The sequence below is a fragment of the Thalassophryne amazonica genome, chromosome 12 (assembly GCF_902500255.1).
Source record: "Thalassophryne amazonica chromosome 12, fThaAma1.1, whole genome shotgun sequence".
Lineage (NCBI taxonomy): Eukaryota > Metazoa > Chordata > Actinopteri > Batrachoidiformes > Batrachoididae > Thalassophryne > Thalassophryne amazonica.
In genome coordinates, this window is record NC_047114.1 from 36,809,803 (window position 1) to 36,831,655 (window position 21,853).

A 21,853-nucleotide genomic window follows, 5' to 3' on the forward strand; every position below is an offset into this window, starting at 1 on the left:
TAGGAAAAACTATACAATAAAAATTTTTGTTTTAGCCTACAATTAAATGCACTGTTGTGATGCCAGCATTTTAAGGCCTTTTTAAACTTGTATATAATGTTTGTTAATTATTTTGACATTATCATTAATCGCAATTACTATGGCCAAGATAATCATGACAGAATAAATCTGTATCATCCCATGCCTAGTATACAGATTGATAAATTACAATGTACACTTTTCAAAACTGCATTTTGTTAAAGCAATTAATACATTTTGGAGCTCAACTCGACGGGTGAGGTGTGAAAGCACATATGCATTTGCGCAGTAGAGCTCATCTGGATGGGTAGTTCATCTCGATATATAACCACTTCTTTGCTTCTACACAGCAAACCATAGACTGTTAAATCTCAGCTAAATCTTTGAGTTTACTTTTTAACACTTAAAGTGACTACAACACTCTCAGTGTTAAAGTCTACATATTTAACTCTCTTTAAGTGTGATTTAAGTCTAAAAAAGTGTAATAGTAACCGTGACTATGAGCTGAGTGAGGAAAAAAAGGGTCTTCTTGCAAGTTTTCAGTGGTTGCGCTGTCGCCTCAGAACCAGAATGTTTTAGGTTCAAACCCAACTTGAAACCTTTCTTTGTGGTATTCCTATAAACAGTACCCAAACAATTCCACTTTTAAGTCTGAACAAAGTTTAGTTAGTTTCCTCTATCATGCTGAAAGTACACTTTCATTTATCATAAAGTTCCATTTGAATGTAAACCATGAAAGAAGTTACTTTTGTTTTAACTACGCAGTGGTGGGCACACTTCCAATAATCCGATAACAGATAATTATCGAAGACAATGTTTTCATTATCAGATTATCTTTTTAGATAATTTTTGTCCGATAACTTTTAGACCAATAAAGTAAACAAAGCTGAACAGCGACAAGCATTTTTAAAATTTAAAATCAGTTCAGCACCCACCTTTTAAGTTTTGTAACAGATGGACAGTTATACCCTCTGCTAACAGAAGAGAGCTGCTTCTATGAAAAGCGTCTCTATCCTCTGTAGACAAAGGAGAAATGGCACCAGTAGATGGCAGTGTTCTATTTATTTTGACCCCGGTTATATCAGATGATTGTCAAATCAACTTTTTGGCTTTGCAAATGGCTTTTTTTTTTTTTTTTTACAAATAAAATTTAAAAACAAAACAGAACAGCAAAAAAATAAAATAAAATAAATAAATAAATAAATAATAACATTACAAGACAGCTCTGCGGTGTTTGCACAGGCACAGTGCGAGCAGTTAGATGCTTGTAGCTTTTCAGCAGCAGGATACCCTCACGACGGCCGACCAGAATAATATCAAACAGGTTTGATTTTCATTGGACTATACGATCGGCAATCAGGAGGAGGTCCTGAGATGTTAAACGCAGCTTGTTACTCCATGTACACTACACGATGCAGGACACGCGATTAACCTAAAACTCGGTCCAAAAAATTCCTGCATGACACATCATCTCGCACAGTGTAAAGCACGTTTTACAACATCATAAAACGTGCGCACATTCTCTCCACATGCAAAACATTTTGCGATGACACTTCCAGGGCTCTGTAAAAATGCCTGTTTTTACAAATAAAAAAATTTGAATATTTTACAAAAGCACATTTATCTGTAAACACCAACACACAAAAGACGTCACATTAACGTGTTGGTTTACACAATGAATGACTGAACCAATCAGTGTTTAGCAGAGGCACTTTTACCCAGAATCCTTTGCGATCTGTCTGTTTGTTACAAAACCTCAGAATTAGTGCATTATTCAACGTTTCTGTGTAGGCTCTCAGTTGTCCAGGTGATTTCCATAGTAGAGAAGCTTGAATCTTCGACTGGACTGGGTTGCTTGACGTGAGGACGTTTCGCTTCAAATCACTGAAGCTTCCTCAGCTAAAATTCTTGCTCTGGTAGAGAAGAATTCTTCTCTACAAGCGTCAAGACAGAAGTCAGACTACCAGAGCAAGAATTTTAGCTGAGGAAGCTTCTGTGATTTGAAGCAAAACGTCCTCACGTCAAGCAACCCAGTCCAGTCGAAGATTCAAGCTTCTCTACTATGCATTATTCAACATTAAAAGATATATGCTATATTTTAACTTTGTACAAATGACAGAATTGACATTAATGGAGTTATTCTATCGGTATTAATGTTATTTATAAATCAAAACCATAAGTTAGCATGACTTTATTTTTCAAGACCTCTGCCTGACCGAAGCGTTGTGATTGATAGAGGGTTGGCTTTATGGCTGCTCTCAGAGTGCCTCTGTGCTGGGAGCTCTGTAGTAAACAAGCGCTTCCAGCAGGGGCAGAATGTTCAAAGACGAAAGTGTGGTCTCACTGTTTGGGTCTGTTGTTACTTTTAATATTACTAGAAGCTATTGTGGCATTAAAACTTAAATTTGTTTTATTAGTAGTTGTAAATGTACCAGAGACAATATTGGAATTTATCTGTTATCGGTTATCTGTAACGTCTGATACATTTTTGGGTGGTTTATTGTTTTATCTTTATCAAAGATAACTTTTCAGTTATCTGATTATCTGTTATCAAAGTTAATTTTTTGGTTATCTGTGCCCACCACTGAAACTACGCGATTATTGTTATGGCATTTTTACCAGCAACACTTACTGTCAAAAGTTAAAGATGTTTAATTTTTACTGCCTGCTACAGCAACAAGGACAAGACTGATTTTGTTTTATCTATAACGAGGAGAAAAGACAGACACCAGTGCAGGAAGTCACCCAGCTTTAATCAGGTAACTTAATTAAATTATTGTCTGTTTCTTTGCTTCTTCTCCTGTTTAATGGGCGATGGTGACGATAACCTTTCTTCAACTATAATTGGCCCAAAAGCCTGAATCATCCAAAAACTGTTTTCAAACTGCAAATTCACCAGACCGTGGTTCAGTTTAACCCAGATCAACACCACCTCTTTCACTCCTTCTGCTTTGGTCTACCCCAAACATCGGAAGGTCTGGACCAAACAAGGTAGGTGTGAAAGCACCCTAAGTGACAGTGTAAACGTCAGAATATTAACACATTCACAGGCTTAATATTTTAACACTTTTGTAAGTGTAACGTCAACTAAGAACAAGAAGAAGCAGTGAGTCCCATATTGGCCCTGGATTTGTGACACCTAAAGGGGCTGTTGGGAAATGATAAGCCAGAGTGCTAAAGAAGCTACTTAGAGTGTTACAACAACAAGAACAATAAAACTGCTACAACACAAAAGTCTGAGCTACACAAAACAAGTTATTTATGAGAATTTGGCTGCTTCGCCTCACAGTCACACCACTAGACGGCACTTAAAGCAGCCACTGAAAACAGATGTCAAATAAATTTCTATGAAGACATTAAGTATCATTGGAAAGTTCTGTCTTTCTCTTCAGATTGTGGATTTTACCTGACAGCTGTAGGACTAAATGACATCACACAGAAAACCAGGAAGGCAACAGTTACTTTACTTTCATCTTTGTTAAACAAAGTACAATTAATTATGAGGTCTGTCAATATAGTAACGGTCCTTTTTATTTTTTTTTTAAACTATATGTTTTTCATTCATATGTTTTTACGTCAGACAAGCTTGAACCCTTGTGCGCATGCGTGAGTTTTTCCACGCCTGTCGGTGACGTCATTCACCTGTGAGCACGCCTTGTGGGAGTGGTCCCGCTCCCTCGTCGGATTTTCATTGTCTGGAAATGGCGGAATGATTTGGACTTTTTTCCATCAGAATTTTTTCAGAAGCTGTTAGAGACTGGCACCTGGAAACCATTTGAAAAATTTATCTGGCTTTCTGTGAAAATTTTACAGGCTTCACAGAGAATAAGGACTGTTACTACAGCTTAAAGGACGGCTTTAAGGATGCTCGGCGCGCCGCGCTCCGAGCTGCGACGACAAGGCAGAAAACGGCAGATCATTTCTAAGCTGATGGCTCTGTGGATACGAGACCGTCATGTGCACTTTCTCTGGTTATCACCAGAGCTGGACATCAGCCATTTTCCGGCAGATTTCACTTTTAACAAGAGATTTTGTCATGGAAAGCCGCGTGGAGGCTTCGTGCATAACGACCAATTTGCTATTTGAGCGAGACAAAGGAACACCTCCGTTTCGGCGTGTCATGGGACAAGTTTTCAAATGGTTTCCAGGTGCCAGTCTCTAACAGCTTCTGAAAAAATTCTGATGAAAAAAAAGTCCAAATCATTCCACCATTTCCAGACAATGAAAATCCGACAAGGGGGCGGGACCACTCCTTCCACAAGGCGTGCTCACAGGCGAATGACGTCACCGACAGGCGTGGAAAAACTCACGCATGCGCACGAGGGTTCAAGCTTGTCTGACGTAAAAACATATTAATCAAATCCATATAGTTTAAAAAAAAAATAAAAAGGACCGTTACTTTATTGACAGACCTCGTATATGCGTGCATGTGGGGGTGTGTGCTCTCTCTGCTCCAGGTGTGTGGGCAGCGGACACGCCTCCCCTTCGGTCTGTGTGTAAGTGCATGGACTGCGTGTTCCCCCGTTTCATGATTGAGTCCGGTGTGTGCGTATGGGTGCAATCTGCATTGTGTGTCTCTTTGTCTTTCCGTCCCTCTGCCATGTGCAGCTGTCATGGTCACACCTGTCAGCTATGCGTGGCATCAGACAGCTCCGCCATGTTCAAGGGTTCCAGTCCCCATGATCAGGTTTATGTTGTTCCTTATCCTGTGTTTATTTATTCTGCCACTTGTTTATCTATTTCTGTTCCACCACTGGTCTTCACAACTGTAACATTTTCTGTATTCTGGTTTGTACACGGGTTCATTTCCATGTTTGTTTCTGTAAGTTACTGCACTTGGATCTTATGTTGTTTTGTTATGTCCTCAATCTGTTTTTGTGATCATTAGTTTATTATCTATTTCCCTTAGATATCAGTTTTAGTCACTTTCTGTTCATTCAGTTCTCACATGTTGTGTTAGACCTTCCCCTGGTTTGTTACACCTGTTACTCATTAGTTTGTTTGGTATTTAAGTCACACCCATTTGTTTCCTCACTACCGCTCAATTTCATTCAGTTCCTAGTTCCTGTCACACGTTCCAGTTTACCCAGCAGTAATTTTGATAGTGTTTTTGTTACCACCTCGTTTGTCTTTTTCACCCAGTCCGTTTGTAGTATTTTTGGATTATTGTCAATTGGGATTGTTTGATCACAAATGTATTAACATTGCCACTTGTAGAATTAAAGCATGTGTATTTGTGAAGTTACCCCCTTGTGTCATGGCTGTCTTGCATCATAGGGTCCAATCCTAGCTATGAGTGGCTAAACCACAACACTGAGTTTATTTTGTGGAATATAGACAAACCACTTTACTTCAGAATGTTACATCTTTTTATTTTTCAGTGTGAGTCGATGTGCCTTCAGAGGCAGTTTTAACATATCTTTTATTTGTTTTTGCTATTTTGTTGTATCATTGTGTGCAAATATGTACACAGATATATTTTAATATTTTATTATTTTATTTAGCATGGGATTCTGATTAAACAGCATGATCGGTGTACAGGTGATTAGCCTTTTCTTGTGACCAATCCTGGGCACAATTTGAGAGAAAATATATGTTTTGCATGCATAGAAGAAGTCTTGGGTCTTTTGATTCAATGCATGAAAAATGGGAGGGCAAATAAAAGCTGTCAGCACATAATAAATATGAGCTAATGATGCAGACTACTAGCATTAATTTAAAGTTAATTAAATCCAAATATGGTAACTGTGCACCAGGAGGACAGTTGGACACTCCTTCTTCAGTTCCTAATTGGTTTGGGTTTTATTGAAATGTAACTCAATGCAAATAACACAATCTGCTGCATAAACTGCTTCAATCAGAACAAGGGTCAAGAGTTCCTCTCAACATTTAGTACACAAAATACTCACTGCTGCCCGAATGTGGTCCCGGGGAACATATAATAGACCTGTAGGTGGTTGGAGGAAGAGGAGGCGGTGTGCCTCTGAAGCTCGGGGTCAGCTCTCTGGGTGATCCAACAAAATCAGGGACGTCATCTCTCATGTACACACTTTCTGGAGTCCTCTTTCCACCGGCACCTCCTAAGACAAGGGGAGAAGGGACTTGTCCCCTTGGGGATCTCCACTCCGCTGGCAGAGGGGGAACAGGGCTCGTGGGTGCAGGCGATGAAGAGTATTCTACAAACTGCAGCACCTCCTCATCAAGTGCCTCCTCGTCAAGGCAGATGGGAGGTGAATCAGAGGAAGAGAAGTCCGGGGGTAGAGGAGGGGCTGGTTTATCTGGAGGAGGAGGACCGAGGAAAATGGAATGTGGCGAGTCAGGTGGTGTGCAAGGAGGGGAAGACCCAGGTGAAAAAGGAGGAGGCAAAGGTGGTGGCTCATTTGGCGGTGGTCCAGGAGAGACACATGGAGTGGAGGGGGTAGATGACGGTGTGTCTGGGGGAGGTGAGTCTGGTGGTGGAGGAGGAGCAGGTTCATCTGGTGGTGGAGGTCTGTCATCGCTGAACGTAACCCATCTAGGAGACACTGTGTCTTCACTGGTATCTGGGCTGTCCACAGGGCCAAAGACATCGTCCAGATCAGGAGCCGGGGAGCCGCCATAGGAGCCAGGAGATAGGACGTTCAGGTAGATGGGAGCAGAACTGCGAACTGCCCTTCCATTGGGCAGACTGGCTACAAAGAGTTTATTAGAGCACTGAAATTACATAATTTGTTTTGATTTCATGGTATCATCAGTGTTCAAAATGATTTTTACAATTAATTTACCAGAGGAGTCGGAAGCATAGCTGTAATGACTCCTTGATGGAATGTTTTTTGGCGGAAGGGGAGGAGGAACTGCAACAAAGACAAAAGGAGAGATTGGTTCAACACAACACGTCACTACACTTCAAACATAGTGTTATGCCAGTCCCACCACATGATGGCAGTGTTAACTTTGGCCCTTTGATAATCTTAAAGATTAAAATGTTAACTGGTTTCAGTCATATTGTAGTCTGAGTATGGCGACACATATGTCCAATTATTCTCTCCCTCTCTTTCTCAGTCCTACCAGTGTGGCAAGGAACCAGAGTGACATGACTGATGACCAAGTATCCTTATTGGACCATGTGTCTTAGTCATGTCACTTTGCAAGGGAATATCTAACTCAATATGCCACCCAACGCCTGGTACGGGCCATGGTTATCACTTGCCTCAACTACTACCTCGTAACACCCTTCTAATGGGCCTCCTGGCTTGCACAGCAAAGCCCTTACAGATGATCCAGAATGCAGCAACACATCCTGTAATTCAATCAGTCCAAAGTGCACATTACTCCACTCCTTTTAAAGTTCCACCGGCTACCCACTGCTGCCTGCAAAATCAAGTCACAAGTGCTTACCTACAAAGTGACTACTAACTCTGCACCATCTACTTAAATGCTGTCAATAAGACTTGTGCTGCCCCTCGACCACTATTTTCCTCCAAGGAGTGGTATGTAACACTGCCATCCCTCCACACATGGAAAGCCAGACTATTCTCATTTTTGGTGCCACTAGTGGTGGAATGAGCTACCAAATGCTATCAAAGCAGGGGCAAGAAGCCATTGAAATCTAAGGATGGAACAATACATCACATACTATCATGGTAATTGCATGCTGGGACTTATATCGGTTTTGAAATGGGCATCATGATACCATGAAAAGTCAACTAGTGCATGAAAAAATAATGATCTCTTGCAGAAGATTCAGAATTCATTGATAAAGTATACAAATAGGAAACAGATAACATCAAAGATTACACCTTATACTTCAGAATAATTTATTTCTTCAAAGTTAAACATTCACCACAGATTACTTTCTACATAATTACTATAAACATGTGTGATGAATCATGATAGGGGTATTGTGCATGTAATAAAACACAAAAACTGGTGGAAGACGTAGTTAATAGTGTAAACATAGCAGGTCGTTATGGTGCTAAGACATTTTGAGGTATTATGCAGCCACATTTCTCCATGTAATGTGGAGTTGCGTCAGGAAGGGCATCCGGCGTAAAACTTGTGCCAATTCAACATGCAGATCCACCTTGGATTTGCTGTGGCAACCCCGAGTGCAAACAAGGGAGAAGCCGAAGGGACTTACTATACAGTCTGACTGCAAGTGGAATAAATGATCTGCAGAGATGTTGTTTTGTACCAAAGGTGCGGCGATCTATTACTGAAGGAGCTGCTTAAGGCTCCCACAGTCTCCTGTAAGGTGTGAGAGGAGTTGTCCATAATTGATGTCAGTTTAGCTAGCATCCTCCTCTCACCCACCACCTCTATGGGGTCCAAAGTACATTCCACACAAGTTGGTTTGCATAAAAGTGTAAACTAAATGAATCTAATATAATGTGTGTGTGTGTGTATATATATATATATATATATATAAAGCATGACTACAATTAGTCCATCTTTTGTTGATAAAGCTAAAAATAGGTGCCAAAATGAACATTGATTAACAATATTCCTTTGTGTCAGCTCACCTCCTGTTGGGAAACTTCTGCTTAAATGTGATTCAGGCTGCAGCCTTGATTCTCTCCAAATGTCAGCAGGGATCACTGTGATCAGACATTGACACAGAAGCTATCAGGCTCACATTAACTGAACCTGCTGGTTCACTTTAAGTATCAATTTGTGTGGAGTTTGTATAACATTAAACACACCATCATATCTGGCATATTTGGTCTCTGAAGGTCTTCCATAGAACGAAGAAACGTTCTGCGATAACAAGTCACTGCAAGATGAGTCACTGCAAGATGAGACATTCACCCATCAGGTTTCTGAGATCCAACAACCTCATTTGTTCTTGCCGTGAATACAATAACACAGCTTTCTGTTAGTTCAGTAAAGAAGATACAAGTAATACATTTTAATTCCTTCTCTACAGTTCTGCAGTGGTACAAACCAAGGCTTTGAACCGGTTCAAAGAATGAAAGGCAAAAAAACAAACAAACAACAAAAAAACAAATGATAAATTAGTAGGAAAAAATAAGAGTTAACTTCCTGTCTTCCTCTGAATGTCATGCAAGTCTTTGAATGGTGGAGAGAAATTTATGAGCAGTGAGTGATTAAAGTAAAATGTGTCGTGAGCTCCCTGTTTCCAACCAGATGAAGTAAATATTGTGTTGTGTACCTTAAAAATCTTGTTCTTAGTCATCAACTTCATCAACGTTTGATGGACAGGCTAACGTAAAAAAAAAATAATGTTGGAAATCGCTAGCTCCAATTCGCCTAACAGATGTGCCCAGGATGGCCTATGTCAACAGGCATTTTTATAACATCTGAAAAATACATATTAAGTCACACAGACTTACATGGAACATTACTAACCAGTATTTCTTTAGGTTCTAACTGGTTTGGTAATGACAAATTTCAAGTGGAGCTCATAACCAGAAGCATTAAAATACAGATTCTGCTTGGAATGAACCAAGTGAGGAAAAAAAAATCTGGTTTGAAGCTGTGGTACCAACATACAGACTTAAGAGAACAAGCATCTTCATCACAGGTTCATAATAACTGACCCTGACATCTCAGGGGCGGGACTTGGCGTAGGGGTGGAGCGTCTTGGTCGCGCAATCTCTTCACCTACGAGAACAACAAAACCAAAAATGCCTTGGGTTATGTCGCCTGCCTGTCTGTCTATACAGTATAGATAATAACTAATAGTGGACAGATTTTAATGGTATGTTGTTCTTGGGTCTGGAAAAACATGGTTAAAAAGGCAGAGGAAGACCTGATTCAAAATCTGTTACATTATCCCTTTTATTTTCTTTTAATTTTCTTTCCTCACTGTTTTTTCCTCATCTTATGCAATCACAAAGACCTATAAATATGCTACTATAAATGGAAGTGAAAGTAACTCAACTTTAGAACAACAATAGACAATTCAACAATAGAAGTGAAAGTAACTCGACTTTAGAACAATAGACAATTCAACAATAGAAGTGAAAGTAACTCAACTTTACAAGTTGAGTTGAGTTGTAAAGTTGAGTTCAACATTCAAAACTTGTAAGAGCTTTTTATGTTAAAGAGAGGTAGCAAGTGGGAATAATTAAATGCAGCTGCAATGTTTTAGAGTGTAGTTTAGAAAAAATAAAAGGAGAACCTCCAACTATACTTGTTCTTCTAAAATTAAACACTTTATTTTAGGATGCCTTTTTCAAAATCTTTTTATTTTTAAATGCAAAACCGATTTTATTTTAAACAAGTTAATATTAAACATAGCTGAAATACTGTTGAATTGTACTTTATTTTTTGACAATCAGTTATTGATTACATACGGACAATGATACAACTACTAGGCTACTTCAAATTATGGCACTGAATCATAACGCATACTAGATATTTTGATATTGGGGAAATTTTCTTTAACTGGACCGACTTGAATTGAAGACCCTTGATGAAACTTTGTCCACCAGGCCAGTAGCCAAACTTTTCAAAGGGGGGCCAGATCAGCCAGAACACACCCCCTGGAAAGGTTTGGCTACAGGCCTGGTAGACAAAAATATTAACACAATGCCAGTCTGTTGACCTTATGACATCACAACGTCTATAAATAGAGAATGTTACACAAAGGTTTACTGAGATTAAAACTCCTCCTCTGTCAATAATACCACAGTGGAGGAATAAAACTTAAGAACTATGCAAACAGATGTACTTACATGACAGGTTCCTTTTAATATGTCCCTGTGAAAGAAATAATCCAAAAAAAAGATGCATTAAGGATAATGCAGCATTAATTACTGCATGTGCAACAGGCAAATACATTTCTATCACATATCACTCTATTCTCTTTTTCTTTACTTAAAACAGGTGACAAAGCATTCACTACCTGATAGGTGAGATCGTGTCACACACTACTCTTATGTTTTACACACATACATCCTACCTTTAGTGCACAGTGGCGTAAGCAATTAGTGCTTTTGCTTTCAAAATAGAAGTCCGCCAAATCAAGGTCACCTGCACTTTGACCTCTACAATTGGAGTTGCAGCAGAGGGGCATCCGGTGTAAGACTTGTGCCAAAATTCAACATGTAGATCCATACCCGATCCAGCAGCCAAAAGTATGGTTACACTATATTTTAAGTGGATAACAGGGAATTCTTATGTGCATTTTTTTTCTGTTCATTCTTTGACATTATACGCTGCTGCTGCTGAGAGCTGGCAGATGTGTGAAAAACTCACCGGGCTGCGTCTCTGAGACCAGCAAAAAGGAAGAGAGAACAGACCTGGGTCAGAGAGTGAGTGACAAATCAGTCAAATGGACACCAACTAAAACTGCACACACACACCACACCATGTTTCCTGCAACCGCAAAGCCTCCAAAATGCAACATGAGCCATAACACCTTCAGAGATGGTGTGGAGTTAATGACGAGCCACACACACACACACACACACACACACACACGGAATGCTCATTATTGGTCAATGAAACCAACAGCTTTGGGGTCATGTGTGTTATGTTTACCGTGCATTATGCAATACAAGAGCTTTGCTACATGGGTTGGAGTCATAGAGCCCTATAGAAGAAGAGCGAGCGTGAGCAGTCGGCCAGCAAGGAGGTGGCGATTTTAGCCCCGTCAATAAACAATAACGACATAGTTGGAAGCCTGCTGTGTTAGTGACAAAGCTGAAAAGTCCAGCCCAAATGCCTGAGAGCTGCTGTACAAGCTCAGAACCTTCAGATGTGAGGATTTTTACGGATTTTTATTCTGTAAAATTAACACAGAAAAAAAATATTTCACTCGCCACTTTCAGGAATGAATGTCTAGGTGTGGATGAAAATCACTTTTTCATAGCTTTATTGTCACATTTTCCACTCACATCATTAAAGGACATGTCGCACCAAAATCATAACAATTAACACTTGAAAATCCAGCCTTTTCTCCCACTTCCTATTCTGACTGGAGGGTGCCAAGTGGCACTGCTGGGGTAATTTACAACTCATTAGGCCACCTTTTTTTATGTACCTGTTCTTATGTTTCATATGTAAGTGCAGCCATTAGATCAGAATGTGGCAGTATCAGAGTGACCGTCAGTTTGAGTTTTCTGCTCAAGCTTGCATTCAGACTTTGAGAAAGTCAGAAAAGTCCCTGTTATGCATGCATATACGAGGTCTGTGAGAAAAGTATTCGACCTTTTTATTTTTTTCAAAAACTATATGGATTTGAATCATGTGCGCTTGCATCAGACAAGCTTGAACCTTCGTGCGCATGCGTGAGTTTTTTCACGCCTGTCAGTTGCATCATTCGCCTGTGGGCAGGCTTTGAGTGAGCACTGGTCCACCCCCCTCATCGGATTTTTATTGTTTAGGAATGGCGGAGCGACTGCCGCTTTGTTTCATCAAAATTTTTTCAGAAACTCTGCCAGACAGCCAGATGGAAACCATTTGGAAGATTCAGATGGCTTTCGGTGAAGATTCTATTGGTATCACATGGATTAAGGACCATTAAAACTGGATTAAAAACGGCCCACAGCGGTGGAGGGCGCACCGCGCCCCGAGCGGCCATCGACAGGCTGGAACGAGCAGATCACTTCCAAATTTAAGGCTCTGTTGATGTAGGACGTCATGTGACTAGCAGAGAAGTTTCAGAAGAGGTCGGGATCAGCACTTTATCGGCACATTCCACTGTTAAAGGAGATTTTGTAATGAAAGATGTGCGGATGGATTCGCGCATCGGGACGCAGCTGCTCATGGCGCGGGACAAACAACACCTCCATGTTGGAAACCATTCGTAAGATTCAGACGGCTTTTGGTGGCTTTTCAGTCGAGTGAGTATCCGAGAAATTGTTTAACAGCTGGGCATGTTCCAACTTGTCCTGTGAGACTTCCAACACAGAGGTGTTGTTTACATGTGTGTAGAGAGACTTACAATCATGAGTATTTTTATGTTGTCTTGCTAACTGGGATGTTAAAAAACATGCAACATGTCCTTTAATTCCTCATTGAAACTGTATGCACTGTGCTTACACATCGCGGTACTTTGCGCCATGTTTTGCCTATTCTTATTGTGTCGCACGAGTCTTCTTTTGGGCACATTTGTACTATGGAAGCAGTATACGAAGTGTGCTCTCTAGTTCTTCTATAGTGCTCTATGGTTCGAGTAAAGCTGTAGCTATACAAAAAATAACACACACACAGACACACAAAATGAGGACTGCATGCAAAAAAAACAAAACAAAACAACAACAACAACACAATACCCCTGCTATATAACTAAAAGCAATTTCCAAATTAAATTAATCAACAAAACATTATCAAGCATCTCCACAGAGTGAACAGTTTCTTTTGGTGGAGATACTGAAAATATGAGACATTCTTACCGGACTTCTCTTCTACATCATGCATAAATCAGCACAAGAGAGTTTGGAAAAAAAGAGAGAAAAATGTCAAACAGACAAGGCAAACCATTTTGGGACAGTGCACAGTGTGTGACACATTTTTGGACTGGTTGTATAGTTCTGCTTTTGTTGTCAAATTATTCCCAGCACAAAACAGCCATCCTCAAAGTGGAATTCTTTATGTTCTCTTACGTTTATGTCCTTGGTGGAACAATTTGGTGACATAGCACTGAAATGGAGAGAGGAGGGCATTTCATCTGGTTCAAAGATTGAACAAGAATTTCTGGTTATTTTTAGGGGGGAAAACACCTTCAATTTAGGATTTCATATTTTATTTGTACAGTGCCAAATCACAACAATGCTGCCTCAAGGCGCTTCACACTAGTAAGGTCTAACCTTACCAATCCTCCCCTGCGCAAGCACACAGGCAAAAGTGGTAAGGACAAACTCCCTGTGATGATAATGGAGAAGAAACCTCAAGCAAATCAGACTCAGTCACTCAGAGGGATGACCCATTGCTTAGGCCATTCTAACAGTTACAAGGTTTTTACAGATTTTACAAGACTTTCTGAAGAAACAGAAGAAAAGGAAAAACCGAAACAGAAAGAACAGAAAAGCAACAAAAACAGAGTCCTTAATTGAACTAAAAGGCAGTCCATCTTGGGTCTTTAATCTATTAGTGTCCATGTCCTGTTCCGGTTAGGTCCCAAAGTATGACTTCCAGTCATTGGTGCAACAAGCAGCGCATCCTGAGGTCAGTCCAGTGCTCTGGGGCACAGGGCCAGCATCTGTCGAGGGTTTCATCAGTACCTCAGACAGAGAGAAAAAGAGCTGTATCAGTTGGCTGGAAATAACTGCACCTGAGACATTAGTTCACCAACAGTAAATCAACAGGGAAGCATAGAGATTATTAAGGTGGTCGCCAGAAGCTAGCCCTGAACTTCACTAAGAGACCCAAAATTTACATGTAGTGAGGCAGAAACCTGTTCTGTTGCTAATAATATGAATTACAAGGAGAAGAAGCATAGTTCCATACGACACTGGTATGCTAGACATACGAGAGAGAGAGAATAGATGAGTTTTTAGTTTGGACTTAAAGTCTCTATGGAATCTGAATGTTTTAACTCTGGAGGGAGATCATTCCACAAGGCAGGTGGACAATAAGAGATGGCTCTGTGGCCTGTCAACCATTTTTAACCTTAGGGACACAAAGAGCTTTCTCCGACCGTGCCCCAGCTCTTTGGAATGATCTCCCAGCACATATATGGCAGTTGGATAAAGTGGAGACTTTTAAATCCAGACTGAAAAACCATTTATTTTCCTTGTTTTGTCATTAGTTTAATTGTGCTTTATGTGTTTTTATTCCTGTGCGCTTTAATGTTTTGTCTTTTTATTGTGTTTTTAACTTTTTATTCAAATTTTTTCTCTGTTTTTGGTATTGTGTTGTGTAAAGCGCCTTGAGGCGATCTTGTGAGTTGGCGCTATAGAAATTCTTAAACTTGAATTTGACTTACAGGTTGTTATCCTTGAATAAGTGTTGCCACCATGTCAAACATGAGCTTTGAATTGTATTTGTTTTTGTTAATCAAATCAGAGTAGTAGGCCCGTTTTGTAGCCAATAGTGCATATTTATAGTCCAGAATAGTATTGTGTCACGCAAGGTGGAATACTTCTACTTTTGAGCTAAGCCATTTTCGCTCAAGACCTCTAGACCTATACTTGAGGCTACATAAATGATCATTGAACCAAGGAGAGTATGTAGTTTTAGTCTAGGCGGAGCGATCATGTCCAATGTGCATGTGACTATTGAGTTTAACCTGTCCACAAGGCTCTCTACTGAATGATCATGTTCCGGAAGTGACGCTAAGATATCAAGGCAGTCTGGCTCCAAGTTCAATTGTAGTTGAGGAGTTGATGCGTCACCATGATGATAAATAAGTGTCTCATGCCAGTGGACAAGACAAAGAGACTGCAAATGTAACAACCAAGTGATCTGAAACCACCAACGCAAGAGACACAATATTAATATTTGAATTAATGAATTTTTTTAATTAATGAATTTTTTTTTTTTTTTGGCACGCACACACACACACTTAACAAAAGAATCTCTCATAAAACAAAAGAAAAGAAAAACTCAAACAATTTCCCAGTTTTGTGCGGCCGAAAGGGTGTAGGCTGAAGCAAAAGCTTATAATTGCATTTGGGACAGCAATACTATGAGTGAGGATTTCTGTGAAGGCTCTCAGTTGTCCAGGTGGTTTCCATAGTAGAGAAACTAGAATCTTCGACTGGACTGGGTTGCTTGACGCAAGGATGTTTCACTTCTAATCTCAGAAGCTTTCTCAGCTAAAATTCTTGCTCTTGTAGTCTAACTTCTGTCTTGACTCTTGTAGAGAAGAATAACAGAAGCCAGCAAAAGCTGGAGTTTTAAACCTAACCAGACCCCTCCTACCAAGAGGCAGCCTGCTATTGGCTAGTGACTAACAACTACTCTAATTAGCACCTATTGTGCTCTACTTAGCACCCTCCTAATGACAGGGTAGCTGTCCCTCCTAACAATGTGACTGATGTCTCTCCTTACGACTCTCCTGATGACTCTCCTGACGGTTCTCCTGATGACGTGAATGACTCATTACCATGAACAAAAGACTGAAACTGCTTTGACCTGAGTACCCCATTGTAAACAGGGGACAAAGCGTGTCTCAGACCCCCTCCCCGGTTAAAGCTGGGTTTCAACTGTTTCACATACAATGCTTCCCTCACTCCCCTCTCAAACCATTTATTTTCTCTGGCTAAGATTTTAACTTCCTTGTCCTCAAACGTGTGGTTAGTGTCTTTAAGGTGGAGATGAACTGCAGACTGAGGTCCACCGGCACCCTCTCTGTGGTGCTGGTATAGCCTTTGTGCAACAGCTGCTTAGTCTTATCTATGTAGTGATTGTTACAGTTTTCCTGACATCTGATAGAATACACCACATTGCTCTGTTTGTAATTAGGGATCCTGTCCTTAGGGTGAACTAATTTCTGTCTCAAGGTGTTAAGAGGTTTAAACTAAACTGGGATTTTGTGCTGTCTGAAGATCCTCTGTAGTTTTTCCACTAGTCCTGCTAAATAAGGGAGAGACACTCCTCTTCTTCTTGGCTCTGTCTCCTTTCTGTCTGGTCTCTTTGTTCTTTGGGACTTCTGCACTTTATTCAGCTTTTACTGGCTTCTATTATTCTTCTCTACAAGAGTCAAGACATAAGTCAGACAACCAGAGTAAGAATTTTAGCTGAGGAAGCTTCTGAGATTAGAAGCAAAACGTCCTCACTTCAAGCAACCCAGTCCAGTCGAAGATTCAGCTTCTCTACTATGAGTGAGGACCAAATCCAGGGTATTTCCATTAATGTGTGTTAAACTCTGAATGCATTGCTGGAATTCTAATGCATCTATAATGTCCATGAATGATTTGCAAAGGGGGTCAGAAGGGTTGTTTACATGAATGTTGAAGTCATCAACAATCACAATGTTATCTACACAGGTTGCCAAAGTAGAAACAAACTCACCAAATTCATTTAAATAATTTAGAATATAGGCCCGGGAGACTATATATGGTGAGAGAGTCAAATGTAAGCTAAACCCAGATTTATGAATAAAAGCAATACCTCCTCCTTGCTTTGTATTGTGAGGGACGTGACAAAGTGTGTATACAGGTGGGCAGGCTTCATTTAAGGGGAGGACAACGGTAGGTTTCAGCCAGGTTTCACATAAACCGATCATATCTAGGTGGTGTTCCATGATTAGATTATTTATCAGCAGTGATTTTGAGGACAGTGACCTTATATTATGAGACACAAACTAAGGACTTCACTAGAGTTGGCATTTTGACTTTGTGGATTTGGGGGTGCTTCTAAAGTGATATATGTAATATGCCTTAGATTAGGCTTGAGTTGTGCAATTCCTCACAGGCTGAAGATAGCAGACACAGAATATTTGATATTGCAGAAACAGCCAGTGGTGCATCCTTAATTTTAGTATTATCCAGTGTTGTAACAGCCACTAAATTGGCAAAACATATCCCTCTACACTTTTTATGGGTATCTCTGCCGAAACAGGCCACAGTCTCCCTGCCTGTAGTGGATTTCCTGCATTAGTTTCCTTGCTATGCTAATGGACTCCATACCACATTAATACGAGGCCCTGCAGTTTCTCTAATCTGTTCTGTAACCTGCTGTAGCATCCGAATGTTATCCTCCCTGTAGGACTCTATCTATGTTCACAGATAAGACGGCGGCGCCTTCCTCAGTAGGGTGAAGGTCATCCATCATAAGCAAGCCATGATGACCCCAGAAAGATGGCCAGTTATCAATAAAATTAAAACCTTGCTGTCTACAAAACTGCGGCAGGCACCTATTCAAATATATTAGCCTGGTAAATACCTTGTAATTTCCCCTAATTAAAAAGTTACAGTAAACACAAGCTTGAGTATTCTGAGTTCTGCTGTCAAACCCACATACAAGTGAGGAGGTGGTGATGTAGTGGTTGACTGGTGGGCTTGAGACCAGAGGTTCAAACCCCAGTCAGGCCAGAAAATCACTAAGGGTTGTTCCTGTTGTGTAGTGAGCACCTTGCTTGGTGATTAAAGACTTTGCCCAATGCCACTTTACACCAGCTGCACAGTATGCAATGATATGATATAAATGGTGTGTATGGTTCATCTGTGTTACGGACGTGTTTGTGAGTTCAGAACATAGTGCAAATCAACATTATGCAGGAGTAGATGAACTGCAGAACACATTGTCCACATTTTGTTGTGTGCCTCTATTTGTGCAGTGAAGCGGGAGTGGGATCTGTGCAGCACTGTACAGGTTGTCCCATCTGTGGTTGATACCAGAGCTCAAGTGAGAGAGAAGTAATTATGTAATGAGGCCATGTTTATTAAGCATTCAGAATGCTACAACATGTTATTCTTTGCCACATTTAATTATGGCGGGGGGGCTGATGGTGTAGTAGTTAAAAAGGTGGGATTGCAACCAGAGGATCCTCGGTTCAAAATCGCAGCAGTTTGGAAACTCACTTAGGGCCCTTGAGCAAGGTCCCTTAATTTCTAAATCGCTCCTGGTGTGGAAGTGAGCACCTGGCAAAGACAGCACAATGACATCAGTGTGTAAGTGTGTGTGTCAATGAGTGAATGTTAGACATCATTGTAAAGTGCTTTGAGCATCTGCTTTAGACCCCCGTCACACATAGCACGAGGTGCAGTCTGAAAACCTTGGAAAGCAGTCTCAGAGCAGTCAATACGGGTGGGCCCATTTGCACGGCTACCTCGAGAGTTTTGCACATGTGCAAAACACTCATGGCGCAGTCCACATGGGACATCCATCGAATGGCAGTCTATCTGCAGTGTGAGCGCAATCCCACTACAATATACATATTTGTATGGCATCATAACAGCATTTGGAACAATCTGATCACAGTCAGGGGAAACCTGAAATGAATCGGGCACATCAAACATGTGGCATGTCCTGCTTATGCCACATACGTGCACCTCCACTGGATCCTATTCAGGGAGCGCAAAGGAAATGTTGATATGCAACATGTATGTGGCATGCATCTATCATGTGATGTGGTCGTGGACATTGTGCAATCAAACCAAAAGCACTGTCTGTCAACGCGTCATTGTGCGTGTCTGAGGCTCGGTGCGGCGCCCGCAAAGCAGCTGAATGGGTTGCCACCCCCATAATACACAAATTATGACATGTTTACCATTGAACTCTGTCAGAGGAATGACAGTGTAACTGTTTCACCAGCCCATGACACCATAAATAAACATGTGAACTCACCTAGGTAGGTAGGTAGGTAGGTAGGTAGGTAGGTAGGTAGGTAGGTAGGTAGGTAGGTAGGTAGGTAGGTAGGTAGGTAGGTAGGTAGGTAGATAGATAGATAGATAGATAGATAGATAGATAGATAGATAGATAGATAGATAGATAGATAGATAGATAGATAGATAGATAGATAGATAGATAGATAGATAGATAGATAGATAGATAGATAGAGTGAGAAAGAGGTTTTGTTTTTTAATTTTTGTCCTTCTGTCATTCAGGCTGGGAGGTGGGTTGAGTAGATATGAAATGACAAGTACATTATATAAATTCTAATTTATATTCTAAGTCTAATTTGTCTGTACTGTGAAGCAGAATAGTAGTTCAGATCAGCACCACTCACCAGAGAAGGAGAGAGTGCCAGGCCTCCCACAGAGGCTTTTAGCTCATCCATAGATGGAGGGACACACTTAGCGCTGTCTGATACCAGCGGCTTGATCTTTATTTTGAATTTTTTCTTGTTTTCATCGTCGTCTTCTGAATCGCTGGAGGAGAAAAAATGTTTCCCCTTTGCAGACAGTGATCATTTGTCAAGGACATGGCGTATGAAATGGACACAGTACAGGAATTTAAAACACAAATTAAAAAAAAAAAAAATCAAAGAGCTGCTCACTGGTTAGTGTGACATAAATCAACCTTCTACAACATTCCCAAAGCTCCAGTGCAAAGTCACCCATGTAGTGGACACAGAGAACAATGTAGAAGAGCAGACGTCAGCTGTGTCCGCTGTGTCCCACATTACATCGTTACACCTGCTGGGATTGACACACTCACTCTGACCTCACTCCATCCTAGTCAACTAGTCCTGTAGCTCACCTAGAAACCAGGTGCTGACACGAGCAAAAACAATCAGTGTGTATTAGTACAAAGCCGAATTGCCCGGATGTCCTACTGCTCCTCTCTGCTGCTACAAGGACATGCTGTGGCAAGACATAGATGGACCATTTAATACTGAGAAGCACTCAGGCTGTCAGTCAGGCAAATAGGTCAGTAGTTTTGCAGGTGTGAGTCCCAAAGCTTCTGCTGCTTCCACTATTCACATAAAGGATATCATCACCGACTTCGCCAGGCCGGAGGCTGAAACCCTCTTCGTCCACATCAGGAGATGCCTGCAAGGAGAAGCAAGGAAAGTAATGCTTATTTATGCTTCATCACGCGCTGTGACAGAGGCACTGGTAAACATTTGTCATTCCTGCAAATGCTGCATTGGAAAGTGGATCAGATTTCACAGATGTTGCATCTTCGATGTCCGCATCCTGGCTGCTAAAGGCTCCTGCTGACTCCCAGAACATGCAGCTGTCTCTGTACAGTCACACACTTTATTCAGCAGATTCAAATCAAGTGTTACATGACACTGAGTGGCATGTGATATTTCACACCTGAAGCTGCAGTGTTGTGTTTGGTCCGAGACCCATTCCAACAAGAATCAAATGTGATTTAAAAATAAATAAATAAACCAGTGAATTATTAAGTGACAAATCTAATTATCAAGTTTTTTTTAAACAATTTAATTTGTTTGCAGCTGTATTAACCACTGCATGACAACACTGTTACAAGCAAGAGATATTGAACCAAATATTTACATTAAGGCTAATCTGTTCCAATATTTTTGCTCATCGAATAACTGGAATGTCTAACAAAAAAAGTGCTATGTTCTAAAAATCTGGATGTAAGTCCAACTTCAGTTGTTCAACAGTCTGGGGTCTCCGTTGTATTTTGCGCTTCATAATGCGCGATACATTTTCAATGGGTGACAGGTCTGAACTGCAGGCAGGCCAGTCTAGTACCCGCACTCTTTTACTACGAAGCCACGCTGTTGTAACATGTGCAGAATGTGGCTTGGCATTGTCTTGCTGAAATAAGCAGGGACGTCCCTGAAAAAGACATTGATTGGATGGCAGCATGTGTTGCTCCAAAACCTGGATGTACCTTTCAGCATTGATGGTGCCGTCACAGATGTGTAAGTTGCCCATGTCATGGGCACTAACACGCCCCCAAACCATCACAGATGCTGGCTTTTGAACTTTGCGCTGGTAACAATCTGGATGGTCGTTTTCCTCTTTTGTCCGGAGGACACGATGTCTATGATTGCCAAAAACAATTTGAAATGTGGACTCATGAGACCACAGCACACTTTTGCACTTTGCGTCTGTCCATTTCAAATGAGCTCAGGCCCAGAGAAGGCAGCAGTGTTTCTGGATGTTGTTGATGTATGGCTTTTGCTTTGCATGTTACAGTTTTAACTTGCACTTGTAGATGTAGCGACGAACTGTGTTAACTGACAATGGTTTTCTGAAGTGTTCCTGAGCCCACGCGGTAAGATCCTTTACACAATGATGTCGGTTTTTAATGCAGTGCCACCCGAAAGATCGAAGGTCACGGGTATTCAGTGTGGGTTTTCAGCCTTGCCGCTTACGTGTAGAAAGTTCTCCAGATTCTCTGAATCTTCTGATTATATTATGGACTGTAGATGATGGAATCCCTAAATTCGTTGCAATGGAATGTTGAGAAACATTGTTCTTAAAATGTTGGACTATGTTTTCACGCAGTTGTTCCCAAAGTGGTGATCCTCACCCCAACTTTGCTTGTGAACGGCTGAGCCTTTTGGGGATGC

General features: G+C 40.9%; 1 protein-coding gene across 4 annotated transcripts in view; it reads right to left on the reverse strand.

The window, feature by feature from the left end:
* LOC117521467 (SH3-containing GRB2-like protein 3-interacting protein 1) overlaps positions 1 to 21,853 on the reverse strand; it is a 69,667-nt gene that overhangs the window by 22,593 nt on the left and 25,221 nt on the right. For all 4 annotated transcript variants that reach the window (XM_034182767.1, XM_034182766.1, XM_034182765.1 and 1 more), the window contains 10 exons: positions 20,291 to 20,348; positions 19,583 to 19,758; positions 13,362 to 13,373; positions 11,221 to 11,232; positions 10,698 to 10,722; positions 9,558 to 9,621; positions 8,700 to 8,770; positions 8,520 to 8,594; positions 6,783 to 6,851; positions 5,928 to 6,689 (listed from right to left, as the gene is read on the reverse strand). In XM_034182767.1, coding sequence (XP_034038658.1) covers positions 5,928 to 6,689; positions 6,783 to 6,851; positions 8,520 to 8,594; positions 8,700 to 8,770; positions 9,558 to 9,621; positions 10,698 to 10,722; positions 11,221 to 11,232; positions 13,362 to 13,373; positions 19,583 to 19,758; positions 20,291 to 20,348 — 1,324 coding nt within the window. The remainder of the gene's footprint in view (positions 1 to 5,927; positions 6,690 to 6,782; positions 6,852 to 8,519; positions 8,595 to 8,699; positions 8,771 to 9,557; positions 9,622 to 10,697; positions 10,723 to 11,220; positions 11,233 to 13,361; positions 13,374 to 19,582; positions 19,759 to 20,290; positions 20,349 to 21,853) is intronic.